This window comes from Mesoplodon mirus (assembly GCF_964341445.2).
Source record: "Mesoplodon mirus genome assembly, chromosome: 6".
Lineage (NCBI taxonomy): Eukaryota > Metazoa > Chordata > Mammalia > Artiodactyla > Ziphiidae > Mesoplodon > Mesoplodon mirus.
Genome location: NC_138982.1, coordinates 87,129,004 through 87,151,629, shown reverse-complemented (window position 1 = coordinate 87,151,629; position 22,626 = coordinate 87,129,004). Strand labels below are relative to the sequence as shown.

Sequence of the window (22,626 nt, the reverse complement as noted above, 5' to 3'; positions counted from 1 at the left end):
GAAACTGAGATCTGAAATTTAATGAAAAAAAAAAAAAAAAGCTCTTTTTTTTTTTTTGCGGTATGCGGGCCTCTCACTGTTGTGGCCTCTCCCGTTGCGGAGCACAGGCTCCGGACACGCAGGCTCAGCGGCCATGGCTCACGGGCCCAGCCGCTCCGCGGCATGTGGGATCTTACCGGACCGGGGCACGAACCGGTGTCCCCTGCATCGGCAGGCGGACTCTCAACCACTGCGCCACCAGGGAAGCCCCAAAAAAGCTCTTTGAAGTGGGAGAAAGAGAGGGAATTCCAGAATACTTCTGAGGCCACCGTAGCCAAGAAATGTCTTGTATGCTGGCTGGGAGTGAAATCTAATGCTCTTTGAAAAGATCCTCATGTCACCCGTGTTCTTGATGTGTACACGAGGAGTATCATCATCTTTACTGTAGTTATACCTTTCAGATCTTTGGATTATTTGGTTACCTTTTTTTTTTTTTTTTTTGCGGTACGCGGGCCTCTCACTGTTGTGGTCTCTCCCGTTGCGGAGCACAGGCTCCGGACGCACAGGCTCAGCGGCCATGGCTCACGGGCCCAGCCGCTCCGCGGCATGTGGGATCCTCCTGGACTGGGGCACAAACCCGTGTCCCCTGCATCGGCAGGCGGACTCTCAACCACTGCGCCACCAGGGAAGCCCTATTTGGTTATCTTTAACATTGAACATGCAACTCTATTTCAAGTGGACACTATACCCCCCCCCCCCTTTTTTTTAAAGTTTTTGGCCATGCTGCTCGGCTTGCGGGATCTTAGTTCCCCCACCAGTGATTGAACATGCAGCCTCGGCAGTGAAAGTGCGGAGTCTTAACCACTGCGGTGCCAGGAAATATCGCTATACTCTCATTTTAATAAAGAGAACGGTTACCATTTCTGCTCTATACTATGACAAAAATCAACGTTTATGCATATACCATATGTTAAGTACTATACAGACCTTAGTGAAAGTTGAAGGTGAGATCTCAGGTTTAAAACTGTCCTAATTGGAATTTTGAACACTGTAGAATTCACCCAGAAAAGGAATTAGAAAACAAAATAAAAAACAAAGCTACCCTTCCTGTGTTCTTCTAGTGATCTTTGAAGAACAATTCTTTTTAACATGGTGATATGTATAACAATAATAGTAACTCCCCCTTAGGAAGTATTAGGTGCCAGGCATAGTGCTAGGTGCTTGGTGTAGTCTTAGTATTGTCTGTAATTTTACGAGCCTCAGTTGTCTTCTAGTTTTTTAAAGTGATAAAGCCACATTGGTTAGATTCCTTGATCTTTTGTAATACTATTTCTTAAAAGAGAGGGTAAAAACCAAAATTCATAAAATACACAGCCTAACTACAAAATTTTAGAAAACAATACAAGTAACTTGAATAATAAATTTTGTATATATTCAAACTATTTTAGGGAATTTAAGTTCAGAATATTATAATCATGTTTACTTTTAATTAGGGAATTTGAGAGTAAAAGTAAATATGTGTTACTTTTGCTTGCTGTTTGCGTAATAAAGCCTTAAAGGCATAGCATATTAATCTAGATAAAAGACTATTCCAGTAAGATTGATTAAGACAATAGAGTGATTTTAAATCTGTGTGTGTGTGTGTGTGTGTGTGTGTGTATTTTATTTAATTCTCCAGTAAGATAAATCTACAAAAGGGGAAAAAGCTGGAGGCAAATATGGTGCCTTTGAGAAAGAATGCTTTTAAAAGTACATTTTTTTTTTTCATTCGTAAGGTTCCTCTGTTGCATTGCTTCAGAAAGGACAGTTTATTTCAGGTATTTGAGTTAGCTTACCATAAGTCTTCAATGTTTAGACACGTGTCTAAACTGTCACCATGTCATTCATGCTGTAATTAATAGCACTTCAGCTTAGTTCACAACCTTTGAGTTTAGCACCCTTCTTGCAGATAGCACATTGAGTGTTTGAGATTTGTGAGGCCAGGAGACTGTGGCAGCTCCATTCTCGGTTACAAACAATTGATGTTTACTGTCTTTTGTAAAGAACCTCTCAGCCCTTCCCCACTCCAGCCCTCCACTTTTTGTTTGAGTTTAAGCCCCGCCCCCTTCCATGTTTTGTATCAGAACCAGACAGTCTTCCCGCCTGTTTTTGTATGGTCCACAAAGTAGGAGTGGTTTTACATTTATATTTCATGACAATTATATGAAATTCAAATTTCAATGTCCATTAATAAAATTTTATTGAAACACAGCCATGCTCATTCTTTATGTGTTGTCTGTGGTTGGTTTCACACTACAGAGGCAGAGTTGAGTAGTTGCAACAGAGACTAAATGGACCACAAAGCCTGAAATATTTACTCCATGGTCTTTTGCAGAAACAGTTTTTTAACCTCTGAACAATACTAAACCAAACTCATCTTTTTTTGAAAAAAAAATGCATACCTGCTAATGTTAGCTGCCTGCTTAATACCCATCACCCTTGGATAAAAATTTTTAATTGTTTATAGAGACTATATGATCTGGCCCCAGCCCACCACTCCAGCCTCATTAATACTTTTATGTTTCTAGTGATATTATCATACTATTAGATTTAGGATTACTCATGCTAATAATACAGGCAGGATGTGTACAGAATGAAATTGTTCTTTTTGTACTATTTTTTCTCTGAGAGATATAATAGTGGTATCTCTTGCCAGTACACAGGGGCTACTGGGAAGCTAGCTCTCCATGGAAATTTAAGAGTACATATTGAGAGTAGATGTTTAAATCCAGGGCCTAACAGAGCAGAAATCTGCGCTCATTTTAAATTCTAAAGCTTAAAGAGACAGAATGGCTTTCAGGCTTATTCCCAAAGGCCAGAAGTAGGAGGCACGTGTCAGAATTAGGGAGGAGGTTATGAGGGGTGTTTTGTCAATGTATACAGACCCACCGTCTTCCAATTTTGATACATGTCACTCCATCTCCTATTTTGGGAATCTCTAGTTGAAGGATGACAGGAGAGTATCCTGTTCCTCAAGTGGGTTGGGGAAAAAAGGATTTAAAACAGTTTACTGATTGTATTAGTATATATAAAGAAAGAATGTGTTGGTCTGAAGGGGGCTTGGCCAGACTTAGGCCAAGAACTTAAGACTTAGGCCAGAAAAGCAAAGTCACAGAGACAGACTTTGACCACTAGAGAAATGTACAAAGATGGGACAGAGATGAATCATCAGGCTCCATCAGTGTCACAGTAATTTTTCCTTTAAAACTGTCTACCTTTGCTCCGAATTCATGCTTATCATGCAAATTTCTGATTACTAGTCTGATTTCCAAGGTATTCAGTTACCTGGATGGTAGGATGAATGAATTCTGATGATTAGAAAAGATCGTTCCCCTACTATGCATTAGTATATTTACTACGGAGCATGTACATGCAGCTTGTGAGTGTGGCTGGTTTGAGTCAGCTGATCTGAGTGCAACTCTAGGATGTCAACAGTGCTGAGGCCATTCTGCAAACAGTGGTTAGTTTATCAAGTTAGTGTCACCTTTGAGACCTTTCAGAAGAGTGTCATACAGCTTTTTCCTGCAGACTCCTCAGCCTTATCAAACCTCTTATTACTGCTTATGCCCCTCTCCAGTGATTCTTTCTTTTGGAATTGCTTGGAAATCTAGAAGTTTTCCAGTAGTCCTATAAATCTAATAGGTACAATATTCAAACTTACCAGGAAAAAAATGCAAATTGCTAAGTATTTTAGTCACATATTCTATATAATAACCCGGCAGTGTAGAAGTATTAGTATTTGTATATTGTTCCCTCTTTTTTACCTTTCTGGTTGGCAGAACTCCTCCACCTATTTTCCCTTGGTCAGTGAAGTATACCTCCTCCTGCCCAGTCACCCAAGCCAGAAACCTGGTGCATCCTTGTTTCTTACCTCTTCTTTGCCAACATGTCATGTTGGTCATCAAGGCCCTCATCATTTCTAGCTTGAACCATTACAGTAGTCTCCTAAGGATCTCTTTTTAACACTCTAATCTGTCCTTTAGGTCAGGGGTCCCCAACCCCTGGGGGGGTTGTTAGGTTCCTGTTAGGAACCGGGCCACACAGCAGGAGGTGAGTGAGCAAAGCTTCATCTGATGCTCCCCATTGCTCACATTAGGTCCCTGGTGCCAAAAAGGTTGGGGACCACTGCTTTAGGTTGTTACCAAAAAAGTAGTCATTTAAAAAGTGGATCATTTAAAAATGCAGTTCTGAACTTGTTGCCTTTCTATGTGTAACTAGTAGGTAGCTTTTTCTATTTAGCGTGGAATACAGGCTCTTCATGACCTGGCTGCTTCCCCCTTCCCCACCGACTCTTTCCTTCTTCCTCTCTGTGTCTTCCTCTCCCCGCCCTCCCGAGTCATGGTGAACTGGCTTGCACGGCCACTCCACTTCTCTGCACACTTGCATTTGGTGTATGTGAGTTCATCTTACTTGATATTTCAGCAGCATTTCACACCATGGCACACTCCCTCTATTTTTTTTTTTTTTTTTTTTTTTGCGGTATGCGGGCCTCTCACTGTTGTGGCCTCTCCCGTGGCGGAGCACAGGCTCTGGACACGCAAGCCCAGTGGCCATGGCTCACGGGCCCAGCCGCTCCGCGGCATGTGGGATCTTCCCGGACCGGGGCACGAACCCGTGTCCCCTGCATCGGCAGGCGGACTCTCAACCACTGCGCCACCAGGGAAGCCCCACTCCCTCTATTCTGAAACACCTTCTTCCCTTGATTTCCAATTCATTCTTTCTGAACTTTGCTCTACCTCTCTTGTATTTTTCTGTCCTTTTCCCTCCTCTTCCACTCAGCCTCTGCATGCCAGACTTTCTTTGGGCCCAGTCTTAGGTTCTGTTTTCCCTCTTCAACCTACTGAGCTCAGCTCTGCTCCATATCCAGTGGCTTACTATAAGGGATTTTTATATTTAGCAAAAGTATATAAAAATCATTTACAGTACAATTAATGTATATTTTTCTCATAGCTATTTGGTTACCATGGTACAGTGAGGATATGTATCTATGGTTTAGGTCAGTAAGACCTGCCATAATATGCCAAGAGCACTGGTTTTTAGGGAGTAAAAGCTAGCCCCATAGTGAGCTCTCTTCAGTTTGAGCGAGTAGTATCCTCCAGTGTTGCTTTGGTCCCTCATTCTGCTGTTGTATAAAATGATTAGATTTTAGCAACCCTACCTCCCCCCAAAAGGTTGATCCTTGCAGTCTATCAAGTAGCATTTGACATGTCTACACAATTTACCAGACTAGATGGAACAGCTAGGTAGCTGTTTCTAGCTAGGTAGAAATTAGGGCAAGATTTGATTTTTCACTTAGAAGAAAGTTTTTCTTCTGGGAAATAAATTAGAACTGGTAGATGAGACTCTCTATAGTGTTTATTATAGTCCAGGTAGGTCCCTGCCAGGAAATTATTCTGAATAAAGGAAAAAATATTTCTAAAGGAAAGAATTATTGAGTAATCAACATGTAAACTTTTCAGTGATGAAAGTTATGCCGACTGCTTCTTGGAATTGCTCCACCTGAATAGCTCATTCTTCTTGACATTTCCTGACGTTCCATTTACAGTACTCAAGAATTGCAATCCTTGATAGTTGTAAAGGGTTAATGCAGGAGTCTGATGGGGATGTGACATTAGTACTGAAGAAGTGGGGTATGAAGAAGCAATGACATTGCCCGAATTGAATAGGAAGTATTAGCATGGAGAGGAAAATTTAACCCTTAATATATTTAATTTAAAAAATGAGATTAAAATCATATTGCAATAAGCATTTTACATAATTGAGCATAGGCAAGATATTTTCATTTGCATTTTTTGTTTCTAATCAGTGTGTAGAACAGAAGAAATTGGGAACTGTCTCTTTAATAAAACCCTGTTTACCTAACCTATTCTAGTAGGAGTGGCTTAGGAACCTGTAGAGTGAGGTGTAACTTCCAATTCTGCATTCTGAAGGGCAGCCTTGGATAAGAGTGCTGATACTACAGCCAGGAAGTGACAAATCATTTGCCTTAAATTATAGTAGAGCTTGTCTTTTATAAGGAAAACTTCTCATAACAAAACTAGAAGATTGAAGCACGGTTGTCACTAAATGTTTGGAACTCTGCTGCAGATAAAGACTTTGCAGCGTACTTAGAATACAAAGCTTTCTGGGCCAGAAATTGATCTCACTTTTGAGCCTTATCTGATTACTGCTTGATTCGTCTTTATTTTGTTCAGGTGCTCAGCAGGTTGAACGGGGAGCCTTCCTCCCCCATTGTTAGCAGGTAGGTGGTCAGCCTTTGTTTAAAATTTAAGTTGTTTTTTAAGGTTACTTAACCCTGGTTCTGCTGCTGATTATTGAAAGAATTATGAATATCAGTCTGGGTATATGTTTTAATGTTTGAATATTCAGCATGGCTGTAAATAATCATTTTTGTGACTTTGTGCCAACTTTGTAGAAAAAGTCATTTTTAACAAATTAGCAAATCTATAAGGTGACAAATGAGTTCTATTTTGTTTTCTATTAACTTTATATGTTTAAATTTAATTAACAGATTAAAAGTATATTGAAATTACTCTGCTATTAACTTCCTGATAGTATTTGATAATATATTTAAAACATTTATTGATGTAGTCAAATAAAATTGTATCTTTGTTGTTACTATTTTACTTATAAGTTTCATTTCTTTCACTCTTAGAAAGCTGTCTGAGTGTTTAGCTCATTGTTTATCTACTTGCTTTAGTTTGTTTTTGGAATACTTTGATACCTATTATTTCAGAAGACTTTTTATAAAAGGTTAATCTTCCACAAGTATATTGAAATATTGCTTGTTTCTCTTTATAAAGTTAGCCATGCATTTATGACACTAAAATTGTTTCAAAGATAACACCTTTGGAATATTGAGCTAATTATTAGTATGAGCTAACTGCTATTGTGAAAAAAAAAAGCCATTCACAAATGGTTCTTCTGGAGTGGGAATCAGAAATGTGTGTGGGTACCTTTAAGATCAAGAACAGTGGTTTCTTTCTCTACCACTAGTGATCCTTTTAATTTTTCTTCTATGGACACTATGCTTCAAAAGACTTTTTGTCAACCAAATAAGTGGTGTATATTAAATAATAAAATGTTAGAACATTATTGTTTATTAGGGATACATTATTTCCAATGAGAGTTTCTTATCAGCCTGAGATAACCACTCTAGGTTAATATAATTCAGCTCCGAACGAAGAGGCCTGACATTTTACCTAGCTTGAAAGACTTTATTGTAGGTAACTGTTTGGATATTTTTGACTTTTTGAAATACTGATAGTAACATCTGAAGTTTCAATGACTACTCTTTTGGAATCTTAGTCATCTGGGAACTAGCAGTCTAAAGTGCAGAAATTCTGCTCTTAATATCTTTGAGTTTCCATGAAATATAATGAAGGTCATTTAGTGTAATGTAACAAACAAAGATACCATAGCTACTAGACAGAGAGGAGAAACAGGGAAAAAGAAAAAAGGAAGTGTGGTATTTGTCATTGGGAATGTCTGCGAGGAATTCAAGGTGTCTGTATGTTTTTGCCCCATAAAATTTCCCTATATTTATCGCTACTATTTACCCACTTAAAATTTTTACTCTGATTAGTCTGATAAATTGCTAACTGACTTCAAAACAAATATTGCTTATGTTTTTCATGTATTTTATTCTATATTTTTATGTAGCTTCCCTCTCCCAAATTTTTTTATTTCTCCATTTCCTCTATTCATGTGCTTCCTTCAGCTTAGCTGAAGACCCTTCTGCAATGTGAAGCCTTATCTGATCACCCTAAACCACAATAATATTTCTTTCCTTTAGATTTCTGTATCATGTTGATTCTACCAGTTCTTTAGTACATAATAATGATATAGCTTGTCATATTTAACTTTTACTTAAAAGTTTGCAGTGTTTCTTCAACTAAATTATAGTTGTTTGAGAGCAAGTAGGACATCATTTTTATCCGTTTTAGCATCTAGTGCAGTGATACACATATGGTAGGTTCTAAATAAATATCTGTTGAATGAATGAGAGATGTAAAGAATCTTGCCAACAGTTGCTTCAAGTGTTAGGCTGCCTCCCTCTACCTTGCTTAATTATGTAATTAACCATCTATAATGTTTCTAAAAATCAGGCTGTTGGTTGCCATACTATTATTGTTTTTGTTTTCCTTTGTAACACATGCATTTTTTATATTAGATTATTTAACACTGATATGATACCTACAAAGAAAGAACAAACTGGACTTTATTAAAAATAAATAAAAATAAAAACGGAAATATTCTGAATTCCAGACTCTTGCATTTTATATTTTAGGAAAATATAATTTTAAATTTACTGATATGTGAGGTTTCAAATATAGTTAAAATATTCAGATACATTATGAATTAAGGGGAGGGATTCTGAACTGACGTTTGGTATTCTGAATGGTGATCCAGTCATCCTGGTAGACTGGTTGGATTGCAGAATTTAAATCACAGATTAGTAATTGCCAGAAACGATGAACAAATTATTTTATAAAAAGAGGGTTTTAAATGTCTTACACCCATTGACAGTAGTTATTATATTACACACTTTAAAATCATCATCTACCTATTCCCAGTATCAACTATGTCGGATACGTTTCGTTAACCCACTTTTTATAGATACAGAAAACTGATATCTAGAAAGGTGAAATAACTAACAAAGCCATACACTGGTAACTCCACAACAGGTCATTTTGACTTCAGAATTCATGTTTTGAATCACTATGTTATATACTATGTTATGTTTTCCAATAGTCAGGGTAATCTTTCTGTCATTCTAGAGCTTGACCAGACAGGAATTCTGGCAGCTGCTCCAGCAGAACTATGGCACTGAGCTAGGCTTAAATGCTGAAGAGATGGAGAACTTGTCCCTGTCGATTGAGGATAATGTGCAGCCAAGGTACTGCAAAATGTTTCGAAATGTCAAGATTTATTAATCATTAATCAAAGCAGAATTATTTTAGACTTTACTAATTCAGGCTTTCTATTTATTCACCAACCAGTGAAATTTGCCTCTTGCTTCTCTGTAGTGGAATGAGTGAAAGGTGAGGACAGTGAATAGTTTGCTAAATTGGTAAGCAAATACAGGTCAGATGAGGAAATGTTAACTTTGTAACTGTGTCACCTAGGATTTGCTTAAAGCATGGGGTTAGTAAACCTTTTTATTAAGGATATGGAGAAGTACCTAGTGAAATCTCTGCACCTAGAGATAACAATAAAGAAAATTAGCTGGAAGATATTTTAAGGGATACAAAGATAATATGACGGTTCCTCAAGGATACCCTAACGTAGTACTTGACATGTAGTTGGCACTCAATAAATATTGAATGCATTAATGAAAGGAGCTTATAGCGCTACTGGGAATGCAAAAAATTATAATACAGGGTTGAAAATGATAAGGGCCAAAAAGAGCAATAGATAATGTGGGAAAAAGTCAGAGTGGAGAGAGATTATTTTTGACTGATGGGAATTCACTTGGAAGAGTGGACATTATTATTAACCTGTACAAATAAAAGTGCTTTTGGTCCAGTGGTAATTGAGGTCAGAGCAATAAAAACAACTAAGGATAATACATGAAAATTCTAGAGCAAACGTTATGCTAAGTGAAAGAAGGCAGTCACAAAAGACCACATATTGTATGATTCTATTTATATGAAATAGAGTCCAGAATCAGTAAATCCATAGAGATAGACAGTAGATGAGCAGTTGCCAGGGACTGGGAGAAAGGGAGAGTGGGGAGTGCAACTGCTGATGGGCACAGGGCTTCTTTTGGGGTGATAAAAATGTTCTAAAATTAAATAGTGGTGATGACTGCACAACTCTGTAAATCACTGTATTGTACACTTTAAATGGGGTGAACTTTATGATATATGAATTATACCTTAATAAAAAATCAGGTAAATTATTTATTTAAAAATTCTGTAGCAAATAAGTCTTAAGATGGAAATCTTTCGAAGTCTCATGTGTGTACAAGACTTTATTCTATCTAGATAAATCTTCTAGTTATACTGATGCTATTTTTATTGTGTCAGCTCAGCATTAATATTTTACAGTCTTTTTTACATGGTTACACATGTATATTTTATTAGTTTTCTGTAAAGTTAAAAATTTCCATTGGACTGCTCTCCTTGTAAAGTGTACTAGGCTTGGGACTTCCCTGGATCCTCATTCCCTCTTCTACTCTTTTCTCGTTCTTGCAATCTCTGAGAGAAGCATATCTACCTCACACCTGTATTTCCTCAGCTCTTCCATCTTCTTTCTTCTCACTTTCAATCTTTCCTTCACTCTCCTTCCTCTTCTTTCCTTCATTTCTCCACAATCCACCTCCATCTTTAAAATCCTCAAGTACAGACCCTCAGCTGGTGGTCTTGTCTCCAGGAGCCGTTTTCCTTATTTGGTTTCCTCAGAGTCCTGCTATTCTGCCTGGCCAGGAGTAACTGAGTAGTAGACCTAAGTATTATTTGGGTGGAGTAGAATAGGCTTTTTTAGCTTTTCTGTCTCTTTGTCAGGATAATATGGATTCAGATGTCAGGCAGCCACTTTATTTTAGGAGAGCTTTAAGCCTAAACATAACAATGATTACATGGGAATGCTAATTGCTCAATAAAATTGAGGTTTGGAAATTAGATCCATTGTGCTGCTTTTATATTTAATACACTTTCCTGTTTTTCCCCCCACTCCCTGAAAGAGGAAAAGAAGGTCCCAAGACGTTTATTGTAATCTTGTCCCTATGACCATTGAAAGCTTTTCCTTTAACCTTAGGAATTCCTGTTCTCAGGAACGAGAAGAACAAGAAGGGAGGCATGGATTGATGGATGGGCTCTGTGCTCAGACATCAGGAGCTTCCCCTTCCTGGAGTGATGTGCCATCTCAGCTGGGACTGAATTTGAAGGAAGGAGATGAGATCTAGAACTGCCTTCCGGCGTTGCCTGGCATCCAACTCAAACACCTACCCTGCACTTTTCAAAGCTTCTTCATTGTCCACAACTGAAATTTAAATAAGCAATGTTCATTTTATTAGTTGCTGTTACAGCCACTTGTACTTGGTTAATTTCTTAATGGTTTCTGAAGTTTATAAAATCTTATATGAGCATATTTTATTTTCAGCAGTGAAGTCAATTTGCATGTGATTTAAGAAGATAGCTTTGTTATAAGTAGAAGCTTATTTGTTACATTACAAAAAAAATTTTGTTGTCAAAATGCTTTATAATAGAAAAGGACCTCAGTGAGGAGACTAAATCAGCTATTTGTGCGGAAGTGACCTTGTTTATGTTCCTATTACGTGTTTCTTACAGAAGTCCAAGAAGAAGCAGCTTGGATGGCTGTGGGGAGAGAGATGAAAAATTATCCAAGCCAATCAGTTTTACCCGTGAATCAATTAGTTGGGTTTCAGAAACAGAGTCAATTGATGGAAATCCACAAAAAGGGGTTAGTATATGATATCCCTTTTCAAATCTGTCTGATACTGCCATGTGTTCATCATAATGGAAGAGCAAATAAAAATACAATATACAGGGCTTCCCTGGTGGCGCAGTGGTTGAGAGTCTGCCTGGGGACATGGGTTCGTGCCCTGGCCCGGGAAGATCCCACATGCCACGGAGCGGCTGGACCCATGAACCATGGCCGCTGAGCCTGCGGGTCCGGAGCCTGTGCTCCGCAACGGGAGAGGCCACAACAGTGAGAGGCCTGCGTACCGCAAAAAAAAAAAAAAAAAAAAAACCAATATACAAAATGTTTAAAAACTTAAGATGTCAGGCTGCTCTTTTATTTTAGGACAAGAGTTTTAAGCCTGTAAGTTGCAGAGGTTGTGTGGGAATAATATGTGGTTCTGTTCAGAGCTGGATATGGTGCAGAGTTACCAGGCAGCTCCCTGAGCATCAGTCTGTAAGGGGGATAGACATCATTAAAAATATAATAAGGTGGAGAAATTCATAGATAGCAGAATTTTTCCCATAGGAGGTAGTGTGAGTAGTGGAAAGAATCTGTTTTGAAAGGGAGATGAGAACTATGAGCACCATGCTTGAATAACAATAGATGCTTGTTAAACTGATTACTAAAGCAGGCACATCCAGTTAATTACTGGGCTTCATAGTTAGTTAGTTTCTTTCTTTATTTTCTCAAGTATTATTATAAGCCCTTCAATCTTTTTTAATTTCAGTGAGTTTCTATCACTTGAAGTCATTATTATTATAACTTTTTTTTTTTTTTTCGGTACACGGGCCTCTCACTGTTGTGGCCTCTCCCGTTGCGGAGCACAGGCTCCGGACGCGCAGGCTCAGAGGCCATGGCTCACAGGCTCAGCCGCTCCGCGGCATGTGGGATCTTCCCGGACCGGGGCACGAACCCGTGTCCCCTGCATCGGCAGGCAGACTCTCAACCACTGTGCCACCAGGGAAGCCCTATTATTACTTTTTATACTCAGTTTGTCCCCTCTGCCAATGGGAGCCCCTTCAGGTTGGCTCCTTTGTCCTTTTGAAATAATCAATAATCTTTGATGACTTCCTTTCTTCCTGGTACAATAATGTGTCCTAGGCACATTTTGTATACTTTCTGTCCCAGACTTAGTATCAGCCATTTTTTCTAATAAGCCATAGTTTTAATGAAGAATGGTACTTAGACCACATTCTGAGTGCTAAGAGTGTACAACTTTTGTTCTTCTGATTGGGGATGCAAGTTTGGGGCCAATGCTGAATTTCTTGTTTTAGATCAGAGCATTGGCTTCAAATCCTACCTCTGCCACTTGCTAACTGTATGACCTTAAATAAATTAACTTAATTCCTTAACCTTTCTATGCTTGTTTTTCCTCAACTATAAGATGAGGAACTAATACACCACAGGGTTTTTTTTTTTTATTTATTTTTTATTTTTTTATTATTTATTTTTTTTTTAATTTTATTTTTTTTATTTTTTGCCTTATAACAAATTTAATCAGTTATACATATACATATGTTTCCATATCCCCTCCCTTTTGCGTCTCCCTCCCACCCTCCCCATCCCACCCCTCCAGGCGGTCACAAAGCACCGAGCTGATCTCCCTGTGCCATGCGGCTGCCCCCCACTAGCTATCTACCCTACGTCTGGTAGTGTATATATGTCCATGCCGCTCTCTCACTCTGTCACAGCTCACCCTTCCCCCTCCCCATATCCTCAAGTCCATTCTCCAGTAGGTCTGCGTCTTCACTCCTGTCTTACCCCTATGTTCTTCATGACATTCTTTCTTCTTAAATTCCATATATATGTGTTAGCATACAGCATCTGTCCTTCTCTTTCTGACTTACTTCACTCTGTATGACAGACTCTAGGTCTATCCACCTCATTACAAATAGCTCAATTTCATTTCTTTTTATGGCTGAGTAATATTCCACTGTATATATGTGCCACATCTTCTTTATCCATTCATCCGATGATGGACACTTAGGTTGTTTCCATCTCCGGGCTATTGTAAATAGGGCTGCTATGAACATTTTGGTACATGTCTCTTTTTGAATTATGGTTTTCTCAGGGTATATGCCCAGTAGTGGGATTGCTGGGTCATATGGTAGTTCTATTTGTAGTTTTTTAAGGAAAGTCCATAGTGTTCTCCATAGTGGCTGTACCAATTCACATTCCCACCAGCAGTGCAAGAGTGTTCCCTTTTTTCCACACCCTCTCCAGCATTTATTGTTTCTAGATTTTTTGATGATGGCCATTCTGACTGGTGTGAGATGATATCTCATTGTACTTTTGATTTGCATTTCTCTAATGAGTAAAGATGTTGAGCATCCTTTCATGTGTTTGTTGGCAGTCTGTATATCTTCCTTAGAGAAATGTCTATTTAGGTCTTCTGACCATTGTTGGATTGGGTTGTCTGTTTTTTTGTTATTGAGCTGCATGAGCTGCTTATAAATTTTGGAGATTAATCCTTTGTCAGTTGATTCATTTGCAAATATTTTCTCCCATTCTGAGGGTTGTCTTTTGGTCTTGTTTATGGTTTCCTTTGCTGTGCAAAAGCTTTTAAGTTTCATTAGGTCCCATGTGTTTATCTTTGTCTTTATTTCCATTTCTCTAGGAGGTGGGTCAAAAAGGATCTTGCTGTGATTTATGTCATAGAGTGTTCTGCCTATGTTTTCCTCTAAGAGTTTGATAGTGTCCGGCCTTACATTTAGGTCTTTAATCCATTTTGAGCTGATTTTTGTGTATGGTGTTAGGGAGTGATCTAATCTCATACTTTTACATGTCCCTATCCAGTTTTCCCAGCACCACTTATTGAAGAGACTGTCCTTTCTCCACTGTACATTCCTGCCTCCTTTATCAAAGATAAGGTGACCATATGTCCGTGGGTTTAACTCTGGGCTTTCTATCCTGTTCCATTGATCTATCTTTCTGTTTTTGTGCCAGTACCACACTGTCTTGATTACTGTAGCTTTGTAGTATAGTCTGAAGTCAGGGAGCCTGATTCCTCCAGCTCCATTTTTCGTTCTCAAGATTGCTTTGGCTATTCGGGGTCTTTTGTGTTTCCATACAAATTGTGAAATTTTTTGTTCTAGTTCTGTGAAAAATGCCAGTGGTAGTTTGATAGGGATTGCATTGAATCTGTAGATTGCTTTGGGTAGTAGAGTCATTTTCACAATGTTGATTCTTCCAATCCAAGAACATGGTACATCTCTCCATCTATTTGTATCATCTTTAATTTCTTTCATCAGTGTCTTATAATTTTCTGCATACAGGTCTTTTGTCTCCTTAGGTAGGTTTATTCCTAGATATTTTATTCTTTTTGTTGCAATGGTAAATGGGAGTGTTTCCTTGATTTCACTTTCAGATTTTTCATCATTAGTATATAGGAATGCCAGAGATTTCTGTGCATTAATTTTGTATCCTGCAACTTGACCAAATTCATTGATTAGCTCTAGTAGTTTTCTGGTAGCATCTTTAGGATTCTCTATGTATAGTATCATGTCATCTGCAAACAGTGACAGCTTTACTTCTTCTTTTCCGATTTGGATTCCTTTTATTTCCTTTTCTTCTCTGATTGCTGTGGCTAAAACTTCCAAAACTATGTTGAATAAGAGTGGTGAGAGTGGGCAACCTTGTCTTGTTCCTGATCTTAGTGGAAATGGTTTCAGTTTTTCACCATTGAGGACGATGCTGGCTGTGGGTTTGTCATATATGGCCTTTATTATGTTGAGGAAAGTTCCCTCTATGCCTACTTTCTGCAGGGTTTTTATCATAAATGGGTGTTGAATTTTGTCGAAAGCTTTCTCTGCATCTATTGAGATGATCATATGGTTTTTCTCCTTCAATTTGTTAATATGGTGTATCACGTTAATTGATTTGCGTATATTGAAGAATCCTTGCATTCCTGGAATAAACCCCACTTGATCATGGTGTATGATCCTTTTAATGTGCTGTTGGATTCTGTTTGCTAGTATTTTGTTGAGGATTTTTGCATCTATGTTCATCAGTGATATTGGCCTGTAGTTTTCTTTCTTTGTGACATCCTTGCCTGGTTTTGGTATCAAGGTGATGGTGGCCTCGTAGAATGAGTTTGGGAGTGTTCCTCCCTCTGCTATATTTTGGAAGAGTTTCAGAAGGATAGGTGTTAGCTCTTCTCTAAATGCTTGATAGAATTCGCCTGTGAAGCCATCTGGTCCTGGGCTTTTGTTTGTTGGAAGATTTTTTATCACAGTTTCAATTTCAGTGCTTGTGATTGGTCTGTTCATATTTTCTATTTCTTCCTGATTGAGTCTTGGCAGGTTGTGCATTTCTAAGAATTTGTCCATTTCTTCCAGGTTGTCCATTTTATTGGCATAGAGTTGCTTATAGTAATCTCTCATGATCTTTTGTATTTCTGCAGTGTCAGTTGTTACTTCTCCTTTTTCATTTCTAATTCTATTGATTTGAGTCTTCTCCCTTTTTTTCTTGATGAGTCTGGCTAATGGTTTATCAATTTTGTTTATCTTCTCAAAGAACCAGCTTTTAGTTTTATTGATCTTTGCTATCGTTTCCTTCATTTCTTTTTCATTTATTTCTGATCTGATTTTTATGATTTCTTTCCTTCTGCTAACTTTGGGATGTTTTTGTTCTTCTTTCTCTAATTGCTTTAGGTGCAAGGTTAGGTTGTTTATTCGAGATGTTTCCTGTTTCTTAAGGTGGGATTGTATTGCTATAAACTTCCCTCTTAGAACTGCTTTTGCTGCATCCCATAGGTTTTGGGTCGTCGTGTCTCCATTGTCATTTGTTTCTAGGTATTTTTTAATTTCCTCTTTGATTTCTTCAGTGATCACTTCGTTATTAAGTAGTGTATTGTTTAGCCTCCATGTGTTTGTATTTTTTACAGCTCTTTTCCTGTAATTGATATCTAGTCTCATAGGATTGTGGTCGGAAAAGATACTTGATACAATTTCAATTTTCTTAAATTTACCAAGGCTTGATTTGTGACCCAAGATATGATCTATCCTGGAGAATGTTCCATGAGCACTTGAGAAAAATGTGTATTCTGTTGTTTTTGGATGGAATGTCCTATAAATATCAATTAAGTCCATCTTGTTTAATGTATCATTTAAAGCTTGTGTTTCCTTATTTATTTTCATTTTGGATGATCTGTCCATTGGTGAAAGTGGGGTGTTAAAGTCCCCTACTATGAGTGTGTTACTGTCGATTTCTCCTTTTATGGCTGTTAGTATTTGCCTTATGTATTGAGGTGCTCCTATGTTGGGTGCATAAATATTTACAATTGTTATATCTTCTTCTTGGATCGATCCCTTGATCATTATGTAGTGTCCTTCTTTGTCTCTTCTAGTAGTCTTTATTTTAAAGTCTATTTTGTCTGATATGAGAATTGCTACTCCAGCTTTCTTTTGGTTTCCATTTGCATGGAATATCTTTTTCCATCCCCTTACTTTCAGTCTGTATGTGTCTCTAGGTCTGAAGTGGGTCTCTTGTAGACAGCATATATATGGGTCTTGTTTTTGTATCCATTCAGCCAATCTGTGTCTTTTGGTGGGAGCATTTAGTCCATTTACATTTAAGGTAATTATTGATATGTATGTTCCTGTTCCCATTTTCTTAATTGTTTTGGGTTCGTTATTGTAGGTCTTTTACTACTGTTGTGTTTCTTGCCTAAAGAAGTTCCTTTAGCATTTGTTGTAAAGCTGGTTTGGTGGTGCTGAACTCTCTCAGCTTTTGCTTGTCTGTAAACGTTTTAATTTCTCCATCAAATCTGAATGAGATCCTTGCTGGGTAATCTTGGTTGCAGGTTTTTCTCCTTCATCACTTTAATTATGTCCTGCCACTCCCTTCTGGCTTGTAGAGTTTCTGCTGAGAGATCAGCTGTTAACCTGATGGAGATTCCCTTGTGTGTTATTTGTTGCTTTTCCCTTGCTGCTTTTAATATGATTTCTTTGTGTTTAATTTTTGACAGTTTGATTAATATGTGTCTTGGTGTATTTCTCCTTGGATTTATTCTGTATGGGACTCTCTGTGCCTCCTGGGCTTGATTAACTATTTCCTTTCCCATATTAGGGAAGTTTTCAACTATAATCTCTTCAAATATTTTCTCAGTCCCTTTCTTTTTCTCTTCTTCTTCTGGAACCCCTATAGTTCGAATGTTGGTGCGTTTAATGTTGTCCCAGAGGTCTCTGAGACTGTCCTCTGTTCTTTTCATTCTTTTTTCTTTATTTTGCTCTGCAGCAGTTATTTCCACTATTTTATCTTCCACCTCACTTATCCGTTCTTCTGCCTCAGTTATTCTGCTATTGATCCCATCTAGAGTATTTTTTATTTCATGTATTGTGTTTTTAATCGATGCTTGATTCATCTTTAGTTCTTCTAGGTCCTTATTAACTGTTTCTTGCATTTTGTCTATTCTATTTCCAAGATTTTGGATCTGGGAAATAGAATCTTGGATCATCTTTACCATCATTATTCTGAATTCTTTTTCAGGTAGACTGCCTATTACCTCTTCATTTGTTAGATCTGGTGGGTTTTTATCTTGCTCCTTCTCCTGCTGTGTGTTTTTCTGTCTTCTCATTTTGCTTATGTTACTGTGTTTGGGGTCTCCTTTTTGCAGGCTGCCGGTTCGTAGTTCCCGTTGTTTTTGGTGTCTGTCCCCAGTGGCTAAGGTTGGTTTAGTGGGTTGTGTAGGCTTCCTGGTGGAGGGGACTAGTGCCTGTGTTCTGGTGGATGAGGCTGGATCTTATCTTTCTGGTGGGCAGGTCCACGTCTGGTGGTGTGTTTTGGGGTGTCTGCAGACTTTTTATGAGTTTAGGCCACCTCTCTGCTAATGGGTGGCGTTGTGTTCCTGTCTTGCTAGTTGTTTGGCTTAGGGTGTCCAGCACTGTAGCTTGCTGGTCGTTGAGTGAAGCTGGGTGCTGGTGTTGAGATGGAGATCTCTGGAAGATTTTTGCCGTTTGATATTATGTGGAGCTGGGAGGTCTCTTGTGGACCAGTGTCCTGAAGTTGGCTCTCCCACCTCAGAGGCACAGCACTGACTCTGGGCTCCTCAATTTGGGATGATGTGTTGTCTATTCATGTATTCCACAGATGCAGAGTACATCAAGTTGATTGTGGAGCTTTAATCCGCTGCTTCTGAGGCTGCTGGGAGAGGTTTCCCTTTCTCTTCTTTGTTCTCACAGCTCCTGGGTCTCAGCTTTGGATTTGGCCCCGCCTCTGCATGTAGGTCGCCGGAGGGCGTCTGTTCTTCGCTCAGGCAGGACAGGGTTAAAGGATCAGCCTCTTCGGGGACTCTGGCTCACTGAGGCCGGGCGGGAGGGAGGGGCACGGAGTGCGGGGCGAGCCTTTTGGGAGGTCTGGGGTCTTCTGCCAGCGTTCAGTAGGTGTTCTGTAGGAGTTGTTCCACGTGTAGCTGTATTTCTGGTGTATCCGTGGGGAGGAAGGTGATCTCCGCGTCTTACTCTTCCGCCATCTTACCCGGAAGTTCCCCACAGGGTTTTTTAATAAGGACTAAATGAATTAATATATGTGAAAATGCATTGAACAGTCCCTAGCACATATTAAGTATTCAATAACCATAAGCTATTATGATTGAAGGTGAATCTGTGTGTGGCCTGCAGTGGACCTTTTCTACCTTCTCTTGAGCTCCCAGCATCTGCTGTGAATAAACGTTGGGGAAACATTGAAACAGGATATATTTATGTAAAAGGCCACCAAGTTATAAACTTGTCTCAGGCAATCATCACGCACCTATCTCAGTCTGATTTTGTGTTGTGGATTTCATGTAAAACTTATTCATCAAGAGACCCTTAGGAACTTACTGCTGGTGTAAGGGAGGTGATTCTGAATGCTAATCCCCTTGTACGTTCTCACTGAGAAGACCAAACCACTCAATTTTGGGGTGGTAACAGGACAGGGGATCTCTTACAGTCCCCTCTTCCTTTTACAAAATCTGACTTTGAGGACTGAGTTCTCAGAACTACTAATATTTCTTGAGTCCTTCCTACAGCCTCTTTGACAATGTCTTCTGTACCTGCTCTTGGGATAGTTAACCTATTGGTCCTTGCTTCTAGTTTTGTCCCTAAAGGAAGTCATATGTTCTCTAAAGAAAGGGAATGGAATGTAGAGGAATAATTTAATGTTTTAAGATTGATTATATATACATTGATGTTTAGTATAGATGTTTTCAGGTTATGGAACACAAGTAATTTAGAAGTTTGGTCCTTTTTTTCCTTTTGCACTCGGAGCAGTAAAGTGAGATTCTCAGATATCATGAATATCATATGTCACTTAGTTTGTTTCATTTTTACTTCCAACAAAGTTGGAAATAACAAAAAGTTGGAAATAACATTTTTTCCAAGAATAAAATAGGTTTTTCTTAAGTTATAAAATTAATACTCTTTGTAAAAATTCAGGAAATATAGAAAAATATACAAAGAAATAAAAATTGTCCAGATGCTAACCATTCAAAAATAGGGACTGTTACTTTTTCTATAAGTATCTGCCCATGTTCTTTATAATAGGAACTATATCTTAATTAGAAACAACAGGAGAAATATGTGTGGAAAGTTACTCAGCATCTAAGGAGACCCTGGGTCAGCTAATAAACCTGTTGCTTCGTAGTGTGGAACTCCGAAATAAATCAAGTCTTGATTTTAACAATACTCTCTGATTGAAAAATCAATCCTCGACTAGGATAGTATAATCCTTTAATAAATTGAGTCCTGGGGCCCGGTTGTTATTCTGCTTTCTGAATGGCCAGTGCAAACTGGTCTCCCCCCTGGAGCTGCTTCTGTTGTTCAGTGCTGCTCAAAGATCTCATGGGGCAGGAAGTTATAGATATGCTTTTGCTGTCTTTCATCTGCTTATACACAGACAATGCAAGAAAGTTCATTGCTGTGTAGTTTATATTTATCACACTGTTCTATTAAGCCTAATTATAATACTGTTCTACTTGAATACTACTAACATAGCAATAGCATTCATACTTTAATGCCTAATATTAAATTTATTATAGAAATGACATATCTTTATTAAGCCATTCCCAGAAAGTATGGATAGCAGTATATATTGACTATATTTTAATGCCCAGTTCCTTAGTCCCTTAACAGCAAAGCCAACTCTGTTCTTATGGGTTTGCTGTGAAATTAATTTTCCCTTTTAATCTTTTCTCCCTCACTGTACTCTTATGTGACTTTTATCTCTCTTTTTTCTTTCCCTTTCCCCTTTAGTTACTGGTCTTAAGAGGTGGGTGAGTTCTCTTCCTTGAGGTGATGGGGCAGGTATTGTCTGGGGAAACTAACTGGGTGTGACTCCTTTCCTTTGCACACCCCAAAGAACTGACTGTTCTATTATTTTTGTCCTTTGTCCCCTTTCTCTTCGACTTAAGTGATTCACAGGTTGTTAATTGTCTGTGAGTTCTTTTTTTATGATGTTCTTCATAAGCTTATTGTTCATTAATGTATAAGAAGATGACTTTAGGATAGTCTGTGTTATCTACCAATATTTTTTGGACTGAATTGGAAATGTGATACAAACATAAATTTTTCAAAAAGCAATATTTCAAAGTGTCTTTATTATTAAAGATCTCATTGTTTGCTTTTTAGGGGTTAGGGAAAGAGGAACCCCAAAGTGAGAAACAGATCAAAAGTCCTTCACTAACTTCAGAAAAGAGGTTAAGTAGACTGTCATCAAAATCACTGGACTTGAATAAAAATGAATATCTTTCTTTGGACAAAAGCAGCACTTCAGATTCTGTTGATGAAGGTAAAGAATTTCTTATAAATTTTAGTAAAATTTCAGTTACGTATTTTAATGTTTACTTTTATATTAGGTGTGTGCAAATTGAGCATTTGGTTTTTGCATTAGATACAGACTCACTCTATAATGAACCAAAAAAGGATGGAAGTTAATAAGAAATAGAGGAAAGGGGCTGCTAAATCTAACCTCTCTCCACTTTTCAGAAGCCTGGAATTTGAAAATCTTCATCACGTTTATCTTCTAATGTCCCAAGCCTTAAGATGGGGGAGATGAAGCAGTAGCAAGGGAAAAGCAATTATTTTCTTTTTATCCATGACTCATTTGTAACTGGATGTTGTACTTCTTATGTCCCTCACTTGTTTTTCTCCTCCTCCAACCCCCTTTCCCTCTGGCAACCACTTGTTTGTTCTCTGTATCTATGACTCTGTTTTTGTTATGTTTGTTCATTGTTTTGTTTTTTAGATTCCATGTATAAGTGAAAGCATACAGTATGTGTCTTTGTCTGACTTATTTCATTAAGCATAATACCCTCTAGGTCCATCTATGTCAAAAACGGCAAGATTTCATTCTTTTTTATGGTTGAGTAATATTCCATTACTCAATATTCCATTGTGTGTGTATATATATATATACACACACACACCACACCTTCTTTATCCATTTATCTGTTGATGGGCACTTAGGTTGCTTCCATATCTTGGCTACTGTAAATAATGCTATAGTGAACTTAGTGGGACACATATATCTTATTGAATTAGTGTTTTCGTTTTCTTCAGATAAATACCCAGGAGTGGAATTGCTGGATTGTATGGTAGTTCTATTTTTAATTTTTTGAGGAACCTACATACTATTTTCCATAGTAACTGCACCAGTTTACATTCCCACCAACAATGCACAAGGGTTCCCTTTTCTCCACATCCTCCCCAATACTTGCTATTTGCTGTCTTTTTGATGACAGCCATTCTGACAGGTGTGGGGTGGTACCTCATTGTAGTTTTGGTTTGCATTTCCCTGATGATTAGTGATGTTGAGCATCTTTTCATGTGCCAGTTGGCCATCTGTATGTCTTCTTTGGAAAAATATCTATTCAGGTCCTCTGCTCATTTCATTTTTTAATCAGGTGGTTTTCAGTTGTTGAGTTGTATGAGTTCTTTGCATATTTTGGATATTAACCCCTTATCAGATATATTGTTTGCAAATGTCATCTCCCATTCTAGTCAGCCTTTTCATTTAGATTATAGTTTCTTTCACTGTGCAAAAGCTTTTTGGTTTGATCTAGTCCCATTTATTTAATTTTGCTTTCATTTATCTTGCCAGAGGAGATATACAGAAAAAAATTCTGCTAAGAAAGCTGTCAAAGAATGTACTGCTTATGTTTTCTTCTAGAAGTTTTATGGTTTCAGGTCTTACATTCGAGTC

The 22,626-nt window shown here is 38.2% G+C and overlaps 1 protein-coding gene across 2 annotated transcripts in view; it reads left to right on the top strand.

Moving 5' to 3' along the window:
• Positions 1-22,626, top strand: part of GRAMD1C (GRAM domain containing 1C) — a gene marked incomplete at its 5' end in the record, with an annotated part of 105,146 nt that overhangs the window by 51,378 nt on the left and 31,142 nt on the right. The window contains 4 exons of one of the 2 annotated variants that reach the window (XM_082624798.1): positions 6,140-6,259; positions 8,799-8,917; positions 11,313-11,445; positions 21,054-21,213. In XM_082624798.1, coding sequence (XP_082480924.1) covers positions 8,874-8,917; positions 11,313-11,445; positions 21,054-21,213 — 337 coding nt within the window. Of the gene's footprint in view, positions 1-6,139; positions 6,260-8,798; positions 8,918-11,312; positions 11,450-21,053; positions 21,214-22,626 lie in introns of those variants that run through there. The other variant, XM_082624797.1, reaches the window with a different exon arrangement.